The 23,805-nt window shown below is 36.9% G+C and overlaps 1 protein-coding gene and 1 long non-coding RNA gene across 2 annotated transcripts in view; one reads left to right on the top strand and one right to left on the bottom strand.

The window, feature by feature from the left end:
* The first annotated feature begins 2,632 nt into the window (after positions 1–2,632).
* On the top strand, positions 2,633–22,499 carry LOC125261005. The gene is made up of 5 exons (XR_007183186.1): positions 2,633–3,681; positions 3,766–3,880; positions 14,228–14,303; positions 15,616–15,750; positions 21,842–22,499. It is a non-coding gene; the product is annotated as an uncharacterized LOC125261005 (long non-coding RNA).
* The window catches only part of LOC125261003 (cadherin-like protein 26), a 21,590-nt gene continuing 16,133 nt past the window's right edge, over positions 18,349–23,805 (bottom strand). Inside the window, 6 exon segments of the mRNA XM_048179544.1 lie at positions 18,349–19,246; positions 19,444–19,539; positions 19,629–19,664; positions 19,754–19,825; positions 20,124–20,228; positions 21,751–21,869. Of these exon segments, the coding sequence (XP_048035501.1) occupies positions 19,046–19,246; positions 19,444–19,539; positions 19,629–19,664; positions 19,754–19,825; positions 20,124–20,228; positions 21,751–21,869 (629 nt within the window). The 3' untranslated portion in view covers positions 18,349–19,045.

Here is a 23,805-nt window from a genome sequence, read left to right as displayed (position 1 = left end):
TAGCTTGATTTGCATAATTTATGGAGGCATCAGATAGGAGTGTATTTTCTTCACAGTACCATTAAAAATAGAACAGTGCATTTTGCAGTTATGTGACATACCTCAATGAATGAGACGTGAAGAGAGCTTTACATAGACACCAAACATGCCATGTAAGAAAAGCATATAAAAGAAGTTATAGTTTACAGTCACATGTAATCGTTAGAAATGACACTATAGCACAACTGCAATCCTAGCTAAGTTTATACAGTGGGAATAACGATATGCAATTTGACATACAACGACGGTTACATTTAGGCATAATTATATTTTACACATACAGTCTTCAATGCATGTTTGTGTGTCTGTGTGTGTCCGTGTGTGTGTGGTGTGTGTTGGAATTTGGCTAGTCTGTCTGGGCCCACGTGGTCCTTATCCCACAAGGGGGTGAGCCTTTTGAAGTCTCCAGAGCTAGTGACAGCGTTCTCTGGTTAGTTTCTGACTGAGTGTCTGTTTTTCCTGGACCGGTCAGTGCCGATCCGTGATTTACAAACACAGTTCAGCAGGCTAAAAGCATTCTGAAAATTCCAAAGTTGATCGACTACGCCGGATCTATCCAGACGCTACACCAGATAGCAAAGCAACGTCAGGAAGTTTTGATCACCGAAGATGTTCGTCATTAGGCGCATAAAACTGGCGGGGCTATTGCACAACCCTTGCGGTAACCGATTAAACTCAAACAGCCCCATCGGCGTTGTGAAGGCCGTAAGCTTTTTGTCCTCCTCGGCCATTGTGATATTATAAAAGCCAGAGGTGAGATCCATCGTGCTAAAGATCGTGTTTCCGCTCAAGGCCACCAAGCAGTCTGCTTGGTGAGGTAAGGGGTGAGCGTCCTTGATGGTCCTGGCATTAAGCCTGCGGTAATCAACGCAAACACGAAGATCACCGCTTTTCTTCCATACCAGGACCAGCGGAGACGCCCATTCACTACAAGACTTTCGGATAATCTCTTGCTCTTCCATATCATCTTCCATAGCACTTTTCTCAGTGTCTGATACTGAGCTGGAGGAACGCAGTTATCAGACAGGTGAATCCTATGGACAAATTCTTTGGCCTTACCACAGTCTAACTTATGTTTAGAAAACACATCTTGATGTTTCTGAATCAACTGCAGAAGCTAGTCACCTCGCAAGACTCAATGTCAAGATCACTGAGACTGAGCTTCGTTTAATTTATGTCAAACACCTATCAAATTCACATTACATATGGAGCGTCATGAAAGACCTCTTACTGTACTTAACATTTTAATCATCCTATTGCATTTGCATCCATTTGAACCCGGAAGAGGAACAGAATCATTTGTACATTCATTTTGGAAATATATTAAAACTGTTTGCAGCTTTCTTATCCCTAATGTTAACAATTATTCCATTCTAGTTTTGGTTTTCATTTTTTATGAATATTACTCGAGTAAAAACATTATAATATAGAGTGAATATTATAAAAATACATTTTGCAATTGAGTGAATTAAAAGGATTATATGGATTGTAATTGTGGCTTAAAGTCAGAATATATACAATATATTGCAGTACACAAGTTCACATATCCATATAATTAAATAGAGTAAAGTTATGTGTATTTGGTGTGCTGTCCGGGGAGAGGGCTCCGAGCTCGAAATTTTAGCCCAAACCCAGAGTACTCCCCCCCCGGTGTGGTAAAAGTAGATAGAACTAAAAATGAGGAGATGGGGTGAAGCAGGGATGCTGATAAACTCTCAGATGAACAGAGATAAGGGTAAGGCTGCTGTATTTATACCTCTTGTTATTGGTTGAGTTGATTAACTGAATGCTCTCCACCTGTGCTAATTAGGTTAATTATCTGAACTTACTCCTCCCAAACTTTGTTAATAAAACATCATATATAATCTTGCAATTCTGAGAAAAGAAAGTCAGAATCAAGAGATATAAATAAGCAGTTCTGAGAAAAAAAATCTGAACTGAAGTTTATATATCACAATTCTTATGAGTTTCTTGTTAAAGCTACTGTATTAAATTGAAAAAAAAAAGGAAATTCTGTTATTATTTCCTCACCGTAGGAGTTGTTTAAAACCCGAATACATTTCTTCTGTTGAACATACAAGTTTTTTTTTTTGTTTTTTTTTGTTTTTTTTTAAGAAAGTGGGTAACCAAACGGCTGGTCCCCAGTGAGTTCCATAGTAGGAAAGAAAATACTATGTCAAATGTTTGGTTACCCACGTTCTTCAAAATATGTTCTTTTGTGTTCAGCACAAGACAAAATACAGGTTTGGACTTTAGAGTGACAGAATTTTCATTTTTGGTTGAACTATCCCTTTAAGGACAAGTCACAGCATTTGTTGTCTGTCCCTTTAAGGCTCTTGCGCACATTTAATATATTGACACGGATTCAATTTTCTCTCAACTGTTTAACTTTAAACTTAAACAATGGTGTAAACCTTGTGTGTATTTGACAGCACTAACAGAGTAAGATGCGAATGATAACTTTGTCCAGCAAATGCAGTGTTTGACAGGATTTTAGAGTGTGCGTGCTTCGCCTCAGAAAAGCTTGTGTTAGGCGAGCATGCAGATAAATAGTTTAACCGGTAAGGCTTTAAAATGCATGCAAATAATAAACTTTTGTGATTGTGAATAACTGCAGTGTTCCGTGAGTATAACTCTACCGCTGTGTTAACACGTGATGTGAATGTATGTCGCTTTGTACTACACAGTTTGTTGAGACGGAGGCGCCAGGACTGCAACTAACAGAAAGCGATATAGCACAAAACAACACTATTTCTTAAAAAGCAGATCATGGAGACCTTTTATTCGTCCACGTTGTAATGTCCAATGTTCATTTTGGACACAGCAAGTGTCACAGCTCAAATGTCCAATCCCCGCCTAATAACAAGCAAGGGGAAGTACTGCAATGGAAAACACTCATAAACTGATTGTAAAATAATATTCCAAAACAAATATAGTTAGGACTAAGAGGGACTTCTTATAATAAGTTCACACAAAATTTATTTCAAATTTAATTCAAGCACTTTCAAGGACCAATATTTGTTTTCAAGTACTTTCCAGGCCTTGAATTCATGTGTCTGAAATCCAAGTACTTTCAAGTACTTTCAAGGCGTGTGGGAACCCTGACCGCCACACCCCACAAGCAAAATATCAGCAAGGGGCTGCCCAGACTCAAGAATCCCGCATGTATCCAGCAGCTTGCGGTTGATTTCCTCATTAATAGTACATGCCTTAGAACCCGTGTCTAACAGGCCTTGGCATGTGACTGTATCATTCACCAACACATCGGTATAAAACAAACTGTCAGCTTTTTCCAGCTTTGCGATGTCTTGGAATAAAATGATACTGCCACTTGTCTCAACCTGACAATGGTTGCTATAGACGACCATCGGATCATCTTCGCTGGTGAGAGGCTGACTCTCAACACTCACACTACCCTCTCCCCAGTGTGAGTGGTCTAGTTTCCCTGACCATCCCTGGTCTGGGCCGCACCTTGGCCAACAACTCTGTGACACTGTTTACGTTGATGTCCAAACTCTAAACAATCAGGGCATCTTCTTTATCTCATGCAGTGTGAACGAGTTGAATGAGATCGGTCTCCGCGCACTGCACACGGGGATGCTCGATACCACGGTGACGTACAAGGCTTTGGTTCTGAAACAGGTAGAGTTGTGCATTCCAACACCCTTTCTAGCATTTTCAGTACACGCTCTAAAGTGCCTAATTCTGTGGCTTCACTTGTTTTAGGGTGTGGGCTTGCAGTACATGCAGCAGAGGTTATACCTACACTTTCGCTTCCTACTGCTACCTGCATGCTGACAGGCTTTTCGGCAACAACGGCCTGTTGTTGGAACGGAATCAGGTGATGCACCTTTCTGGTTTCCGAGCTGACCAATGAGGTCGCGTAGTTGCTGCGTAACGTTGTCAGGACCAGCATTGGCAGGGGTGGAAGTTTGGTTTACTCGACTCATTAGGCACAGTCGGATCAGTCGCAGAATCATAGACCAAGATGCGTGATTTGCCAAATACAGGCTCGGATACCCCAAACAACCCGTGCCCCCTGCTAATGTGTGGCGTTACTAAATCTTCGTTCCATCCCCCTTCTGCCATATTGCAAATTTTAGATAATGAAAAACATAAACAAGAAAAATTTAGGCTACCTCACAATTACTGTATGCTTAAACAAACAGAAATGAGAGAAAAAAAAATGGAAAACAGTTCAATGTGCACAAAGTGTAAAGTCTGATGTGTGCGTAATGTGGAACGAGAGTTCAGTTACTCAGTTCAGTTCAATGTCCAGACACCACCACTAGAACGTCAGTGATGAAGATCCTTCGTCCGTCGTTTGCAGAAGCGTTGTGATCCTGCATTGTCGAACCCCAGCGATCGGCTGCAGCAGATCTGGTGCATCCGGGTCACAGCATCAAATTAATGTAGCATGTCTGGACCGGTCACTCTCACACACACAAGGACCACACGACCACTCAATGAGATTCTGCACTGTAACTGTAATTAAAGGAAATAATCAGTGGAGCAACGAGGCGGCAGCTTCTCCCACTCTGGTACACACAGAATATTTTTCGGGGAGAAGCGAAAAGCACATGCGTCATTGGCCTCATACGCAAGTAGACTGAGGCAATCGCATGTCGTGCAAGAGGAAATCCCGCAGGTGTTCTACACTGATAACGTTCCCTCCCCCAACAAATTCCTAAAGAAAAGTTCCGCTACTTTAGCGTTATTTTCACATAACTTGTGAACGATAATATAGGAATAAAATTTTGTGAAGTTCACTAAACCAATCTTTTTTTTTTTCTTTTTTTTTTTACAAATGTAGACAAATATAAAGCATTAATGAAACAATTTAAGAGAAGAAGAAAAAGATAAAAATAATACAAATACAGAAGGAAATAAACAAAAATCAGATTAAATCAATAAATTCTTCACACCAGTTACACCTGCATTCCAGTACACTGAGGGTCCATTCACACAGAACACGATTTTGTGTGAAGTAACTTTGCATTACTCTGTGCTGCATTTCCATGGTTTTTCTTTTCTGGAAACATGCAATAGACGGACTTGTCTGACTGAGTGCCTCTTTTGCGTAATGTTAAGCAGATTTCAAATGTAATCAAGACAAATTTCTGTTCCCCACATGGTGAACACAAGAGAAGTGTCATGTCACCTGTTAAATACAAGAGGTCAGTGTCGCATGATTTTAACAGTCATGACCGCCTGTAAAGATGAACCTGTTTGTAATGTAATACAATGTTTTTAACCAAGTGTATATTTTTTTAGCATGCATGTTTTACATTTTAATTTAATTTTAATAACCTAAAAAAGTATATGTTGATGGCAATCATGAAAATGTCATACCACAATTCAACAGCCAACAATACAATACCTGACAGGGGGAACTGAGCTGTAAAAGACACAGCTGTTTATTTAGCTATCTAAATGGGGACATAGGCTACTATTGTTTTCATATACAGCTATAAATGCTATAACTAAATTGAAAAAATTGTAACCCTAATCCTAACAGAAAATATCATGCATTTTTACTATTTAAAAAAACCCCTTTATTTTCTTATTTTTACACATTTTGTTTACAGTTTGTCATTTTATACCTGTATAAAATGACTTTTTTTTTCTTTCTTTTTTTTTTTTTTTTTACAGGTTTAGCTCACATCTGGGTACAAATATTTCCCCAAATTATGCTTAAGTAGGCTAGATACACATACACACAGTTTATGTGTAATTGTTAAGGCGTAATTGTTTTTATACTGATTTAATAATATTTTTATTCAGAAATATTTCTGAACAGTACAAGCTAGAGCAGAGAGGGATTAAGGAATAGTAAGAGCATATACGTTTTTGTTTGTTTGTTTGTTTGTTTTTTAATTATTATTATTACCGTAGTGTGTCAGATTCTTCAGGGTAAGTTGTGTCAGTGGTTCCAAATGCAGCAAATGCTATTACTATGCACTTCTGGTGTGTCTCGTTGAAAAACTAAGCTGTTTCTAAAAAATAAAAATAAAAATGATTTCACTGCTTAGAAATTTTCTGGATGTTAAAGTCCCTGTAAAGTCATTTTAAAGTATGTGTTTTGAGTTTGTCACACCACAGAAAAATGTGTTATTAATCACCCTGCCAAATTTGAATGATTAAAAAAATCTGCAAGTAAATGAAGTTATCAAAATCTCGAAAAAATAGGCAGCGCTCTCTGCTCTCAAACGCTGGGGGCGTGTCCGCTGTCGGCGCTGAAACCACACCCACTCGCGAGAGCTGCCGTCTCAATTTACGCCTGTTTCACACATAATCCGTCTGCAGTGCGTGTGCGGTCCGTATGCAGTGCGTATGTGTTGCTGAAGCAGGAAGCGGCCATTGTGCTTTCACACAGCACACGTTTGCAGTGCGCTACGAGACTGTTCGAGTTTAATATTTAGTAAAATGAAAATTCATCAAAATTGTAACGTGTACTCCAGATTTATATTTATACATTATGTACACTTTCAACATACTTATTTAGATGTAGGCTACATTGATACATTAAGACGTTTTATAACTACTTCACGGTCTGCCCTATATAAATGACATGTAGCATACTAATTAGACATACAAATGTATGTACAACGAGCTATTTAATGCGTAAACTTAAATGTATACACCTACATGCTAATGACATTTAGCTGCAAAGTGACGATAACATGGGTGCGTAAAAAAATACGCAACCCATACGCACTGCAGACGGATTATGTGTGAAACAGGCGTTACTTGTCTAATGAGTCAAACATACTGATGCATATAAACCATAGACTGTAAAAAAAGATGGACGACGCGACGCCGCTTCCTTCTATTGCATTGAACTGAAGCCAAAATGGGCCGATGAATGGGCGCTGACACGTTACGCAAAAAAAAAAAAAGTTTGGAGCCTGGGCATGCGCAGAAGGAATCGTCAGTGGAGCCCGGAGGCGGAGTTGCGATATCAAACTTCCGCCCAGACGACTGCGTCATCATTCATGTATTTTAAATAGACTATAAAAATTATACACAATTTAAAAGTCTACCTATAAAATAATAGGCTATTCTGTTTCTAGAGCAATAATATTTTTGAAACAGCAAATTCAGTAGATAAAATCAATATAATATGCCACTAGAAACAACTCTAAATCGTCAGAAACGGTCCTGCCATTTTAAATCAAGTTCAACTAACGTTACAGGAGATCGATTGCTGTAATTAGAGTAAGCTATCATTAGTTTTGTCTTGCTAATTATTATTTTATACCCATAAAAATAATAAGTAGCCTAACTGCCAGATAACGATTACCTGCTTTTTTCCGACATGGTTAACATTAGGTGTGTTATCTTAACTAATAACATTTATTAATTAGCTTATAACGCCCACATTTAATGTTACAGAAAAAAAGTTCAGTGATCCGTCAGATCCTGTAGGTCGGTTAGTAGTTACTGCTGAACAACTCATTTTGTTGGTGTTAAATAACAAAGAAATCGAAAATTAACAGTTAGTTAAAGGTCCCGTTTTTCGTGGTTTTTTGAAGCTTTGATTGTGTTTATAGTGTGCAATATAACATGTGTTCATGTTTCGCGTGTAAAAAAACACAGTATTTTTCACATAATTTACTTATCTGTATACCGCTGTTTCCACTGTCATAAAAACCATAGACAGTAAAAGAAATGGACACAGCGACCCCATTGGAACTCAATTGAGACAAGTGAAGCCCATTTTTAGCGATTTTTAGCACTTCCGTTTCTGACGCGCAGACTCAAACTAAGCTTGATGACGTCAGCAACCTGTCTGACAGATGTAAATCTTCTAGTAGCTGTGCGTGCAAACTGCCATCGTTAATCTTGGAGAGACGGCGAGCTTGAGCGGGGAGTTCTTTGGCGTGAGTGAGCAGGAGTAAGTATTCTGATTAATTATTTTGTATAGTATTTTAAAATGTAACGCCAGTACGCCATATTAAGTTAATGCATACTATTGCCTGCGAGCTTCTCCTCCTGTCTGTACGGTAATTTCTCTACTGTGCGACAGAGAGTCGAGTGGTTATGACGCAATCGTTAGCCTATTTTTACAAAAACTGTTTCTACGGGGCCATAATGTAACATAGAAGGTAATGGAGCCCTTTATACATTGTCGTGTATCTTTAGAAATAAATAATGGACAAATGGAGTCTTTAAACGCCTCAGATGTAAAGTTATTCGCTGTCAAAGTGACGCCAAAATGAATGGGAGTCAATGGGATGCTAACGCAAGTGAAGTTCTGCTACAAGATGGCGGCACGCGGCCGACTTCAACTTCCGGTCGACTTCCTTGGGCACTAATAAAAACGGGCTGATGACTTCCTTGTTCTATGAAGTCCCTCCTTCAGAAATACGTAACGAGTTCTGATTGTGCCAGCGGTTCCTGTGTTGTGATTCGACAGCAGTTTAGCGCTCCGTGCCCGGAAAAGTCACGCCTCTTACCATAACGTGGAGATGCACGCGCTCAGTGTTATTGTAAACATGTCTTTAATTTTACCCTATCAATTTGAGCCGGAATCAGACCCGGTGATTGGACTGCGGGATGAAAATAACAGCGCTTCGACGACATGGCGACAAACACACTCTACAAACGCAACTCTTGTGTATTCCTGTGGGCGGAGGTTAGTCAAAAAACTGTTTTAGTGACGTCATTAAAGAAGGAAGTAGAGGGATGTAGTCCAAACTGGCCGTTCGATGTAGGCGACTTCTGTTAAATAAAATATCTCGCTTGGCATTGAACTTTGAGCTTTAAAATTTACATATTTTATTTATACTCTAACAACAACATTACACACTAACTAAAGTTTGAAACATGGGATCACGAAGAACGGGACCTTTAATACATCTTCAATCTCCCCTCGAAGCCCCGATAGTCCTCAGACAAGCTGTCAATCAACTTTGAATCATGACGACACGCCCCGTTTTTATAGCATCAAATTGCTAGCTAAAATCTAAATCATCACAAAAACGAACAATTGAATATATATCAGCGTGATAACAACTACCTTAAATGACCAAAACCATCTTTCAGAAAGTTTTATTTGAAGCAGAATTTATTTTTAAGTTTTCACTGAAGTCTCATTCGACTGCATTGAGAGGGCGGGGTTTATGACCTGTACTGCATCCAGCCTCCAGGGGGCGATCAAAGAGCCCGTGGCTTCACTTTTCAGGACGTATGAGACACACCCGATATAAACAAAAGAATCACGTTAGAGGGTTGCACATTTTAGTAGAGTTAGGACTACACTCATTGGTGGTCACGTACTGCCGGACTGTTGTCGAGTCGACAAATGACGGTGCCACGAGACGGGAGGATGAAGGCCGGGACGGGAGAGACTCTGTCCGGCCCCATATTTCATCGGTTATCGTCGGGACGGTAAGAAGGCCGAGGCGGGAGGAGGAGGAGGGGGGGCCGAGGTCTGTTCAGTCACATTCACCAAAAACAGCGGGTTATCTGTGAATCCCAGCTGTCTGATGAAAGTTTGTAAAATGATCCGGTGTAGAACGATCACTTTAGAATCCTTCATATCATCGTTTTAAGAAATTTAAATAAGGAGACCGAGCATATTGTATACTTTAACAACCATGGATTATGCATTTGCGTGACGAAGGCATTGCTAGCTAAATGTGCAAAGGGGTGTATAACTGTAATGACACTCGAGATTGAGCGAGTGAACCGCTGTAGAGGCGGTGCCACGCTCGGTGCGTCATCGACAGTTAAATAGTGTTAGGGGAGGGGCTATGCTCGGGGGACGATGTGCGTCATCAGACCCCCGTTTTAGCTCCGCCCAAAAAATCCTGAGCAGAGACTTGGTGAAAATCTGTTTAACGCTCTAACTTCACAATTAAGCATTACACAATTCACAGACTTTGTAATGTGTTTCAGCAATACATTTGTAACATTTATATAGTGTTTAGAAAGAATTCTCAGAATTGACTTTACAGGGACTTTAAACTTTTCTAGTTGGTTTATTACTATATTAAAAAAAGTGTGATTTCAGTATTCATCACATGGGGAATGTGAAGAGTTCAGGTATTTTTAATTAATTTTAATAAGAACAAAACATAATTTACATACACCGCGTTCCAAATTATTATGCAAGTGACTTATCAGTAAGATTTCAGTAGAATAAACATTCAGATTTTAGTTTTTCTAAGAAAATGTATGTTTGTTTATTGTATCCATGTCTTTTTAGATAACCGGTATCAATCTCGGACAAAATAATTTGCCAGGTCTACTTAGGTCTATGGAAACCCTACTTAGAGGTTGTTCCACATTATTAAGCAAGTCACAGTTCTCATGCCATATGGAGAGGAAGAAAGATCTTTCTGAAGATGAAAAGCATGCAATGGTGCAATATTGTGCAAAAGGCATGAAAACAACTAATGTTTTGTGAAACTGAATGGAGATTATCAAATTATCATAAGATTTCTGAGTGATTTAGAGCACAGCAGAACTCGGTCAGATAAAGGCTTATAAATGAAAGTCCCTGTCAAAAAAATTAATTGTATTAAAAGGGTAGCTAGAAAAAAGCCAGTGTTGAGCAGCAAACATGTATTTGAAGCTGCTGGTGTCTCTGGAGTCTCAAGAAGCTCTCCATGCAGGCTGGCAGTTGTGCGTAAAGATGCATTTCAGCCATCACTAACCAAACCTCACAAAGAGAAACATTTACAGTGGGTGTACAAATACATTTTCAAACAGTTTTATTGCTGTGGTGTTTTTTTGCAGCATGGGATAGTGCATAGTGCATTGTATTTCAGAAGGCACTATCCTCCTTTTTATACCATAGTTGAAAATGGCCAGTTATGAACTTTACATATCTTGCAAAAGTCATTTTAATACCCTCAGAGACCCTAAAGGGACCTTCCATCTCACTTCCCAATATTCCAGCCCAAATCATCACCCGCCAGCTCCTTGCTGACATCGCAGTCTTGTTGGAATGTGGTGGCCATTCACCAACCATCCAGAAATCCATCCGTTTAGGCCATCTATTGTAGTACAGCATTAGTCAGTGAATAAAACTATTTAAAAAATGAGTCTTCATGTATTTCTACACCCACTGTTAATGTTTCTCTTTGTGAGGTTTGATTAGTGGTGTCTAAAATGCATCTTTACGCACAACTGCCAGCCTGCATGGAGAGCTTCTTGAGACTCCAGAGACACCAGGATCTTCAAATACCTGTTTGCTGCTCAACACTGGCTTTTTTTATAGCTGCCCTTTTAATACAATTAATTTTTTTAACAGGAACTTTCATTAATAAGCTTTTATCTGACCGAGTTCTGCTGTGCTCTAAATCACTCACAAATCTTATGATAATTCGATAATCTCCATTCAGTTTCACAAAATATTAGTTGTTTTCATGCCTTTTGCACAACATTGCACCATTTCATGCTTTTCATCTTCAGAAAGATCTTTCTTCCTCCCTATATTGCATGAAAACTGTGACTTGCTTAATAATGTGGAACAACCTCTAAGTAGGGTTTCCATAGACCTGGCAAATTATTTTGTCTGAGATTGATACCAGTTATCTAAAAAGACATGGATAAATAAACAAACAAACATTTTCTTAGAAAAACTAAAATCTAAATGTTTATTCTACTGAAATCTTACTGATATGTCACTTGCATAATAATTTGGAACGCAGTGTACAAGTGTACATATAACCATACGTGTCAGGGGTTGTAAAAATGGCATTTTACAGAAAAAACCTGTACCTATTAAACAGCTGTATAGTTTTCCTTGCTTTTAAATTTATACTTTTAGATATTGTTTCCAAATATATATATTTTTCCCTCACTTTATTTAAATGTTTCCATATTGACAAAATATGCATACAATTACAAAACATATACATATAGATATATGGCCACTGTATATGTCTTTTGTTAAAGGTGCCCTCGAATTGAAAAATTGAATTTATCTTGGCATTGTTAAATAACAAGAGTTCAGTACATGGAAATGACATACAGTGAGTCTCAAACTCCATTGTTTCCTCCTTTTTATATAAATCTCATTTGTTTAAAAGACCTCCGAAGAACAGGCGAATCTCAACATAACACCGACTGTTACGTAACAGTCGGGGTGTACGCCCCAATATTTGCATATGCCAGCCCACATTTCCAACATTATAAAATGGTTTTAGACAAGGGCAGCCATGTATTAACGTCTGGATGTGCACAACCAAATCATCAGACTAGGTAAGCAAGCAAGAACAATAGCGAAAAATGGCAGCTGGAGCAATAATAACTGACATGATCCATGATATCATGATATTTTTTAGTGATATTTGTAAACTGTCTTTCTAAATGTTTCGTTAGCATGTTGCTAATGTACTGTTAAATGTGGTTAAAGTTACCATCGGTTATTACTGTATTCACGGAGACAAGAGAGCCGTCGCTATTTTCATTTTTAAACACTTGCAGTCTGTATAATGCATAAACACAACTTCATTCTTTATAAATCTCTCCAACAGAGTAGCATTAGCCGTTAGCCACGGAGCACTATCAAACTCATTCAAAATCAGAAGTAAACAATATAACAGTATACAATACTCACATAATCCGACGCATGCATGCCGCATGCATGACGAACACTTTGTAAAGATCCATTTTGAGGGTTATATTAGCTGTGTAAACTTTGTTAAGGCACTGTCCAAGGCAGGCGCGAGCTCTGTGGGTGTGGACCACGGTATTTAAAGGGGCCGCAGCATAAAATCGGCGCGTTTATAATGATGCCCCAAAATAGGCAGTTAAAAAAATTAATTTAAAAAAATCTATGGGGTATTTTGATCTGAAACTTCACAGACACATTCAGGGGACACCTTAGACTTATATTACATCTTTTAAAAACATAATCTAGGGCACCTTTAATAAAAGGGTCCACACAACAAATAACAACAGAATAAAATGAATACTGAAAAAAGCAAAGAACATAGTAAGCATTAAATAGAAAGCAAAAGATAAAATACCTTATAAAGCTTGGTCATCCAAAAAAACAAAAACCTTTACAAAATAAAATCACAGGTACAATAAGATGCTAAACATACTAAACACAGCTGACATATCCCAAAGTATAGGTTACTAGTCTATATACTGGTGGAGGGAAAGAATTACTACCAGAAATGTATACCCAGGTGATTGAGGGCCTTTCATTTTCCTATACATCCTAGGAAATGATTTAAAGATTTGGGAGCAATAAGTCTGTAGAGATGGACAGGACCAGTATATCTATATACAGTATATATAGTATATACAGGACCAGTATATCTCTATACAGTATATAGTATATCTAAGACATTATCTATATACAGATCATTAAATGTTATAATGCCCAGTGCTGACTACTGTGAGAAAGAACTATCCATCAGTGATGGTGGGAAAGAAAAATTTTGCTTCTATAGGTGCGAAAATAGAATAGGTTTGTAATCCAAAGTGGTGTATGAATTGCCTCCAGATTCTCAGCATCGTTTTAATGATGACATTTTTGGTATAGGGAGATGAAGAGCATTTAATGGGGGCATGTAATAAGGCTGTCAGCGAAGTGGGCATGCATGAAGTAGCCTCCATATTAAACCATCCAGATGAATCCTGAGATTGATCCTGATTTAACAAGTATTGCATATACCCCCAAGTATTTTGGGTCTCTGAAGGAATATCTTACAAATTTTGGGTATCTTTTTATTCCAGATAAATCCTAGAATCAGGGTATCAATTTTATGAAAAAAGTGTTGAGGAAGGAAAATGGGTATACACTGAAAGTAATAGGAGAATTTTGGAAGGATATTCATTTTAACTGAATTAATTCTTCCAGCCAAAGATAGGGGAAGCAGAGTCAAGCAATCTTTCTCCATCTGAAATAGCAAATTAGCAAAGTTGAATTTAAAAAGATCTTTGAATTTATCCATGATGCAGACTCCAAGATAAATACATCTGTGGTGTGTAATCATAAATGGAAAATTATGTAAAGAATAGTCCCTATAGCTGCAGAATTTAGTGCAAAAATTTCGCTCTTGCTCAGAATTTAATTTGTAATCCGAAATTATTCTGAATGATTTTAAAATATTAAGAGCTGCGAGTATCGACGTAGCCAAAATGGAAATATAAAAGAGGAGATCATCTGCATACAATGACACTTTTTGCTCTGTACCCATTCTTTTTATGCCCTTTATAGATGAATCAAATTGCAGTGAAATAGCAAGGGGCTCAATAGCAATGGCGAAGAGAAGTGGACTCAAGGGACATCCCTGGTGAGTGGACCGGTGGAGGGAAAAATAGTCAGAACAAGTATTTTTGGTTCTGACAGAGGCTTGGGGGGCAGAATATAACCTCACCCAAGAAATAAATTTATTAATAAATTTATTTAGAAATAAATGAATAGTCTCAGGGGAAATTTTACAAAAAACGTATCTTCCATGTTCACTTTAAAACGCTGTACCACAAGTGACTTAACTGGGTAAACTCGATAGGAAATTTAATTTTATATGAATTTTTTTTTTAAATAGAGGATTCCAGTGAGTAGTAACAGCAAGAATAGATCAGGTATTCCTCTTGTGTAACCTTTTTGGGAATGTGGTGGATCTGAAAGAAAACACTCCCATCTGTGGTTTAGCAAAATGTGTTACACATGTCTCACAGTTGGCTCACAATGGCTCATGCAAGAGTGTTCCCACATGTCTAAACACTCCATTCTGATTGGCCGAACGTACATGTAAGGACGTTGTGACATACTGTTGCTCATTGCATCATGAGACCATAAAAAAATGAAATGTAGATTATCAGCTTGTTTGTCTTTAGAAGCCACATGTTTGTTGACCGCGTGTCTGTGTGAAAAAAAAAAAAAAGTATTGAGTGTGTGGAAAATCTTTAGACCAGGAGTTAGTCTGTTAAAATGTCAGGTCTAAAGTAAAAGAAAGTGTGTGATGCCATACCCCTGCTGAAGTCTGAAAGTCTGGCTCTCCTCTCAAGTATAAGTGATGATAGTCAGACAGCTGTACCCCGTGGTTTGGGTCATGGGGATCGCAGTTTGAGTTGATTAAGTGGAGTTTGAGACTGGTGTCCCCTTTTCTCTTGTTCTTTCTCCTGACTCTGGAAGCTCGTTCTGTGAATTCTTCCGATCCAAACAGAGACATTAATAAAATGAATGAACAATGAAGACGTATTCTGGCATGCCTTCACTGTATCTTATGAGGGATGATGCTCACAATGTGTGGAACAAGCAAAAATAGTACAGGAGTGAATGAAATGTCCCAATGTGTTCATACGTGCACTGTTGGGAGTTTCAGTTTAAGCTTTTTTTTTAAGCTTTTTTCAGTTTAACAACATTACTATTCAATACTCTTATTTTTGCACAAGCACACAACAAATAACTAGTGTTGTGTGCTTGTGCAAAAATAAGAGTATTGAATAGTAATGTTGTTTTATGTTACAGTATTGCAGTCTGTGGGTGGCACCGTAGACACAATAGGGTTTTTGTATTTTAAGATTTGAGATCTTTGAAAAATGGTAATATATCATGATGTCATCCAGCTGCACTGTCAGATTTATGGCATATATTTGTAGTTACAGGAGGAAATTATCTTGGATTAACCAGTTTCTGGATCACTGCAGAAATGAAGCTCATCCACATGAGCCAACTACACAAAAGGATGTTCTGGGTCCTCATGCAAAAAACTCTTCATGGGTTTCATCCTGAAAGTATGTATGCTCACATTTTCCTCCTCCTTCCCATCCTTTCATGTTTGTTCACTGATAAGGATTTTTTTTTTCTTTATGAATTTCTCTTAAATTAATTTGAATTTCTTATGTTTTGAATATATCCTAAAGAGGACATCCATGAGTTTTTCAGAGTTACAATGTATGGAGGTTTGGCATAATAAGATCCTCTCCACAGTTTTTAAAAGTAGCTGACATCACAGTAGATATCATTTTATGGAAAGAGGAACAACAGATATATAGTTTGTAATTATAGATTGCATTTCATTTGAAATTGTAAATGAACACCAAAAAAAAAAAAATAAATAATAATAATAATAATAATAATGAAAAAAAAAATATTTTTTTAACATGAATGATCTGTTTTCTGTGTCATAATGTTCATTGCCTCATTTAGTTAATTATCCTGTTAACCTGTGATCTTGTTAATTATCTAATTAGTTCTCTTTGTTTGTCCAATGCATTTAAACTCTGAGTTCTCCTTTAGTCTTTGTCTGTTCTCGTTAATGTCAGTGGTGTTTCTTCTTGTATTGGATCTCCTGTGTGTTCTAAGATTTTTCTATACATTCATCATCTTTGTGAGCTTCGTGATTACTATTATGTGACAGGGTCTTTTCTTGTGCAAGAAGTCTACATGATGACATCATAAAAATGCAACCTCTGATTGGTAACTACTGAGTAGTTTGCCCAGACTTGTTGAGTTCAGAACAGATGTTAAGGTTTGGTGTTCGTTTTAGTAGCCTAGGCTAAATAGTTTACCATATAATATGTTTTATTAGACAGATGAGGAATATAATGCGTCTTTGGTGTTTCCATGGTTTCTACACAATAAATTGAGGAAATTGAGGGTAACGCGGGTATAATGTCATTGATACAGCCTGTGACCTGGTTAAAATTGCATATTTCTCTGGATTTAAACATTTTTGGAAACATTTGGGATAATGTACAAGTCAACAAAATATATAACATTGTTCTAGTGGTTTTTTGGATATTTTAATCCAAAACTCCTACTGTACATATTGTACCTTTAACTGGTTGCATATGTTAGATTTATTGCATGACTCAGGCAGAGAAAAGCTGGTGCTATCAAACATTGTTTACTTAATCAACTGAGTCAGTGTAATGATGAAGGGATAGATCAAATAGGCCAACTGATGGAAAGTTTGCGAAGAAATTTCATACTCCCTTTTTTTAAAATACAAAAATACAGTAGTTTATTTTGATACATGGTGTGGCTGCTGTATTTTGTAGTTTATTTTGATACACTTAAAATGAAGGTATTTGGTATTTTATTTTAAAATACATTTTGATGTATTTTTGCCCAACCCTGGGTGCATGTGCCCCTGTACTACAGGTTAAAGGGATAGTTCACCCAAAAGTGAAAATTCTGTCACCCTTATGTCGTTCCAAACCTGTGGGACTTTCGTTAATCTTTGGAACATAAATGAAGATCTTTCTATCTTTTTATGTCTCTCCATAGACAGCCTACACAATTTAAACTTTGATGCTTCAAAAAGTTCATAGAGATCATAAAACTAATCCATATGAATTGAGTGGTTAAGTCCAAATTTTCCGAAGAGACATGATCGCTTTATATGATGAACAGATTGAATTTAGACTTTTATTCACATGTAAACTTTCATCAACTCACACACCAGTTGTGGTAAATGGAAGCTCAAACAGGTTTACTTGATGTGCGAGGACCAATGAGGTTCATTCTTGTGTTATGCAGCACATTTGAGCTTCAGCAAGAGTTTTTTTCTCACGCGTCATTCAGGTTTGGTTGAGCTTCTGTTCTGTTATCTTCGCTGATCAATGTTTATATGTGAATAAAAGCCTAAATTAAATATGTTCATCATAAAAAGTGACCAAGTCTCTTCAGAAATTTGCACTAAACCACTCAGTTCATATGCATTAGTTTTACGATCTCTTTATTAACTTATCGATACATCAAAGTTTCAGTTGCATAGGTTGTGTCTATGGAGGGACAGCAATCGCTCCGATTTCATCAGAAAGATATTCATTTGTTTTCCAAAGATGAACGAAGGGGTGAACTAACCCTTAAACTGGGTTAAAATAATTGAACTGAATAAGTGAATAGAGTAAAAAGGTTACTTTTTTAATTAATTTTCTTGCACTAGATGTTATAAAACATTCTTTAAAAAAAATTCATGAATGGAATTTTTATGCATTAATTTGTCCCACTTTATATTTAGTGTCATTAACAACTATGCACTATTATTTAAATTAATCATTTGATATAATTACATGCAAGTATTTTTTTAAATGTAAGTACAATGTAAAAACATGCATGTACACAATAAGTGCATTCTATCTATAATTACACTATTGATCCTTCCCTTACAAACACACCACTAAAAATTCTCAAGTGATGGGTGGGAAACTACCTGTGGGACAGCCATAAGACATGCAAATGTCAAGAGGTTACTGTGTGGCATTTAAAAGTTCTGTGTCAAGCATAAATAACAGGTTGAACAGGTTAAGGGACTTATCAAAAAAAAAAAAAAAAAACATTGCACCTTTTGCAGTTCCCAAATAATGAATCCATTTACAGTAGCATGTTCTGCTTTCAGTATTATTAACAATAATACAAATAATACAAAAAAAAATAAATAAATAGTCACAGAACATTTTTACAGTAATGGCTCAAAAAACACCTAATGTTGCACCCAAGGGAACAACAGACCCAGATATGTCACAGGTTTTTGCATTACACAGTCACAGTAGATACTCTCTTCAAACATGCAGCAAAAAAAAAAAAAAAAAAAAACTGCATTATCACCATCCACCCATGTATTCTTAGAGGATTTTATCAAATAAAAGCATTACTGAAATTTTTTATTTTTATATTAAATGTCTGAAATTAATTAAGTCCTTTTAACGTACAGACAACATTCAAATTTATACTATAAAATTCAAGATTAAGGTGTTAATTCATCAACATACAATGTACAACATTCCAAAACAGTGATGACATCATCATAATATTACGGAAAATAATATTCATTTTCTTTCTGAATTTTCTCCTGCAGCCGACAGAAATCAAGACGTGCACTGAGAGTCACAATGAAATCTTTTACACTGACCCAAAACCAAACACCTGAGCTACTTTAACACTATTAAACAGTAGGAAAACCTTTGAAGACCCTCATTCCATTTTTCCAGATTTTTTTGACCCAGCATCCCTGATTATTGATTTAAGTTTTCATTCAGTATCTCATTCTCAAAAAATCTGCTACACTTCTTGCTATAACTGTCACCTTCTCATCAGGTCAGGTCTGGAAATGATTGCTAGTTGACTGAACCTGTTGTCCAGATTTCTAAGCATCTCTGGATGAAAATCATTCTCTGAAATAGAGATTGCATCCAGTTCGGAATTGGCTGTATCTTGTCCTTCATCTGCGTACCAGTGCGGCTCATAAACAACAAACTCCTGGGTTTGGAGAGCAAGTAATTTCTGAAGAGAAAAATGGGGTGGGGAAAAGGAAAGCTCAATAAAAATTGATTACCATCCTGTCAAACATTTGAACATGTTTCTCATGATCTAAAATGATCTAAAGGTTTTAAATGCTTCTAAAATATTAATGATAAAGAGTAAGTAGATGTGTCCAATCCTTTGACTAGCAGTGTACATTGAAAGAAACATAAAATCACCTTGTTGATGAGATCAGCAAGCTTGTCTCTCGGGTAAGGCGCATTGACCTTGTAAGAAAAGGTACTTCTAAAACTTGATCTGATACTCGCTCGCTGCTTGAATAAAGCACAGATGATGATATGAGAGGCTGAGCTGAGTCTGTGTTTGCATATGGTGTGAATTATTACTGTCACTTTATTCTTACTTGGAAATGTTCTCTGTTTCTCCCTCTTGTGGAACTCTAGAAAACATATATAGCAGAAACAGTCCATCACAAAACCAATGAAATGACCAAAACTTTGGAAACTTGCTGTTGTTGGTAATACTCACCCTGTATATTGAGCGTTTGAACATCTGGCCATCGTAGAATGGCTGTGGAGCCTGTGAAACTGCCTGCATCACCTGGATATTTTGAAGCAAAATGATCATTTTAAGAAAAGGTACATCTGCTGTATATGATAGCAAACAGGATGCAGAATTTCACTTTAAGGGAATAGAAATAAAATCAAACTGCTTTTAACTGTATTTTTAAATAAAACCTTTAATTTTTCTGTTTGAATTACTCATGAAAAATTACACACAACATACAGAAACAGATGATATTAATAATGTTTGAAATCAATTTGAAAGCCAAATATTATTTGGCAGAATGCTCTAATTAACCCCAAAGTCCAACATGAAGAGTTTTATTGTTACTCACAGTTTGTGATGTGACCTTCTGGCTTGATTTTATTTTTGTAGACACATTTATGCTGGCATTTACGTTGAAAGAATCTGTTTTGTAAATGCCTTTACTGGAAGGAACCTTTATGAAGACATACATTTAGATTTAAAAAAAAAATCATTCAAGGCAACAGTGGATGTTTTATATAAATACACACAATTACACTTATTAATACTTTACACTCTACAATAAGGTTTGGATCATAATTATTTGTTAATAAAATAGGTAGTATGTATATGAACAATCATTTAAAATCTATAAAGTTGATGTGGTAACATTTTATTTTACATGGTTTCTTACACATTGTCAGGAGTATGTTCTGTTCAGTGTATTTTAGTTCAATTTTCCTGTGACCTACTTTCCCAGTATGTGTCAGGGCCATTTATATGACACCATTTTCAATTAAAAACAGATTTTTTTTTTTTTTGCATTTTGCATTTTGGCCGTTCGTTTATGTGACAATGACATTTTGGGGGCCAGAAAATGCATATTTTTAAAAAGGGGTTTCAAAGTGCAAGTTTTTGAAAACGATATCGTTATCATCTCCGTGTAAACTACAAAACCGCAGATCTGTGAACATGGTGGCATGCACATGTGTATTACATTGAGTGCTTTGTAAAAGATTGCGTATGTGCGCAGGTGTGCATTCTTTCTTTACACAGTGACATCGCCAACTGGACTGGCAGCATATGTCACCATGTCATTTTCACGGATCCGTGTGAACGGGGATCTCTTTGACAACTTTGTCAACTGTACAAAGAAAAAACTTTTCTGTTTTTAGTACATTGTTGTTGTGTAAATGTACCCTCAGTTTCATTCTGTTTACCGGGTGTTTGTTAATTATCTCATTAGCTCCCTCATTTAGTTCTAGTAGTACTCCCTGTTTTGTTCAGTTCTTTGTTCTGTCTCGTCATTGTTAAGAGGTTGTTTCCCATGTTTTGGTATTACTGTTGTATAAAAGACTATTTCCTACTATTCTCCTTTGTTGTGCGCTTCTTTGTAACAGCCACCTGTGACATACATATCAGGTTACTATAGCCTAATTAGACTTCACAAATAACAATAACTAGACATAATTTCAAGCTTTTTAAAAAATGTCATGTCAAGTACATGTACACTATAAATTATCTTTCAAAATTTTGGGGTTAATTTTAAAGAAATTAATACTTTTATTCAGCAAGGACCTATTAAATTGATCAAAAGATACAAAAGCTTTCTATTTGAAATAAATTATCTCTATTTATCAATGAATCATATATAAAAATGTACCCCCCCCCCCCCCCCTTCAAAAAAATTAAGCAGCAGCAGCTATTTTCAACAATGATAATAATAAGAAATGTTTCTTGAGCATCAAATCAGCATATTAGAATGATTTCTGAAAGATAATGTGACACTGAAGACTGGAGTAATGAGCTGAAAATTCAGCTTTACTATGAGAGGAATAAATTACATTGTAAAATATTTAAAAAAGTAGAAAAGAGAAATTATCAGATTAACAAATGATGTAAACATAAACATAAATTAGTGTTGACATATAGAACCTTGTTGTAAAGTGTTGCCTAAAACTGAATAAAATGCACAAATGATGAAGTGATGAAATTACCAAACAGTCTGTTCCTGGATTTTCTGTATTTGTTTTGATGAGATGACCAAAGCCCTCATCTATTTCAATCATTTTTTTCTCTGCCTTGCAGGAGATCAGAAGGGCCATCAAGCAAAATGCTGAAAAAAAGATGAAGAATTTATTTTAATCTTGGTGCAACCGTGGATCGATTAATACTGTATATCACTTCATTATAAATAAAGCACAAAAGAAATTACAAGCATACGACATCATAGTTATGTTTTCAATTAGTAAGTCATGAAATTTCCAAAAAGTACCAATAAATTACATAACTGGTACTTTTGTTAGCTGGGAAGGATTTGGATGCAGGTATAATGTTCATTCTATTCATCAGGAGCATCTTAAAGGGATAGTTCATCCCTAAATGAAAATTTGATGTTTATCTGCTTACCCCCAGGGCATCCAAGATGTAGGTGACTTTGTTTGTTCAGTAGAACATAAATGAAGATTTATTGAACTGTTGCCGTCTGTCAGTCATATCATGCATGTCAATGGGAATTCCATCTGTTCAGTTTCTCGCACAAACCGATCATTTCGTGTCTTGGGACATCAATGTGTCATCACGAGCCACAGGATTTAATTTGGATTTGTCTGTCATGTTTTTTTTTTTACTCTTATAGATGAAGTTCCCATTGACATGCATTATATGACTGACTGAACGCAACCGTTGGAGTTAAAAGTTATCATTTGTGTTCTACTGAAGAAACAGTCACCTACATCTTGGATGCCCTGGGGGTAAGCACATAAACATCTAATTTTCATTTTTGAGTGAACTATCTGTTTAACTTTTTATATTTTATTAAGTCAATTTTGCGTCGCGGCTTAATGACAATAGGAAAATGTGGGTCCCATGGCCAAAAAAAAAAACAGTTGGGAACCACTGATATAGACCTTATTCATAGCAGTGCCATGACAGGTATGAATGTGAGGCTGTGAGAAATAGACTACCCGTGTTTTTAGTGGCATCCACTGTAAAAAGCTGTATAAAGCTCCTAGATCACTTATAATTTTCCACAGCTCATGTTGTCTGGAGTTTTGTTTTGTTTGTTTGTTTTTTGGCCTACTGAAATTTCTTGGAAAGATATTTTGTTTCATTAGCAGAACAATACAAAAACTCATTAAATAACAGAACAACCCACTGAAGAGATGCATGTGTATACTTCACAGCCTTGCTTTCAAAGATGGTGCTGCTGTGAATAAGGTCTATTAGCCTGTGCGGTCTCTCCTGCACGTGTCTCAGGATGGGTCATGAACAAAGGCGGATTTTACCTGAGTCGGGATAGGGTCAACACCGCTGCTCATTTCCCATGTTATACCAGGCTACCAGCTAAACTTTTGGCCTCAGTTTAAGACATATTAAACAATTTTCAGCTTAAAACTCACTTTCAGGCACCAGCAAGTGTTTGAAATAACTTCCTTGGGATGCAACTGAATAGGTACGTGTTCTCTTTTTGTGTGAAATGCTAAATATCAGTTTGATTGAGCAAGATTGATGAGCACTCCTGACACAAATTAATGAATTACTGTCACTGTAACATTTTACAGTAAAATTTGTAAAACATCTGTAAAGAATTTGAAAAAATTTGTAAAACATAGGTCAAATATCAATACTGGAATCTTAAGTCTTTAAGTAAAGACCACACATTTACTTCTGTTGCTCATTTTGCAATCTAGCTAGTTTTCGGTCAGCTGGTGAAATAGTGGGGTTATGTGACGTCATTTTATGGAGGCATGTTAAGGGCAGGTTTTAGGGTAGCGCTTCGGGGATACTGGCCCGACAATGCAAACCCAACTTTATTTTGGACTCAGTGCTTGAGGTCCGAGGCTATTGGCCCCACCCGGCACGCTGTTAGCCCCAGTTCTGGCAGGGAAGCATCTGTGGTATCCACTTCTCTGCATTTCGGAGGCGGCCCCATTTGTCAACCTGCCAGGTAAACCGCAGCTGTGAACTGCTGACAATCAGCTGGCTATTAACCAGCACTGAAATGGCTGCAAGGTGTAACAGCAGTAGATGAATAACTGCAGAGGCAGCAG

This window comes from Megalobrama amblycephala, unplaced genomic scaffold, assembly GCF_018812025.1.
Source record: "Megalobrama amblycephala isolate DHTTF-2021 unplaced genomic scaffold, ASM1881202v1 scaffold230, whole genome shotgun sequence".
NCBI lineage: Eukaryota > Metazoa > Chordata > Actinopteri > Cypriniformes > Xenocyprididae > Megalobrama > Megalobrama amblycephala.
This window is presented reverse-complemented; position numbering and strand designations above follow the sequence as displayed.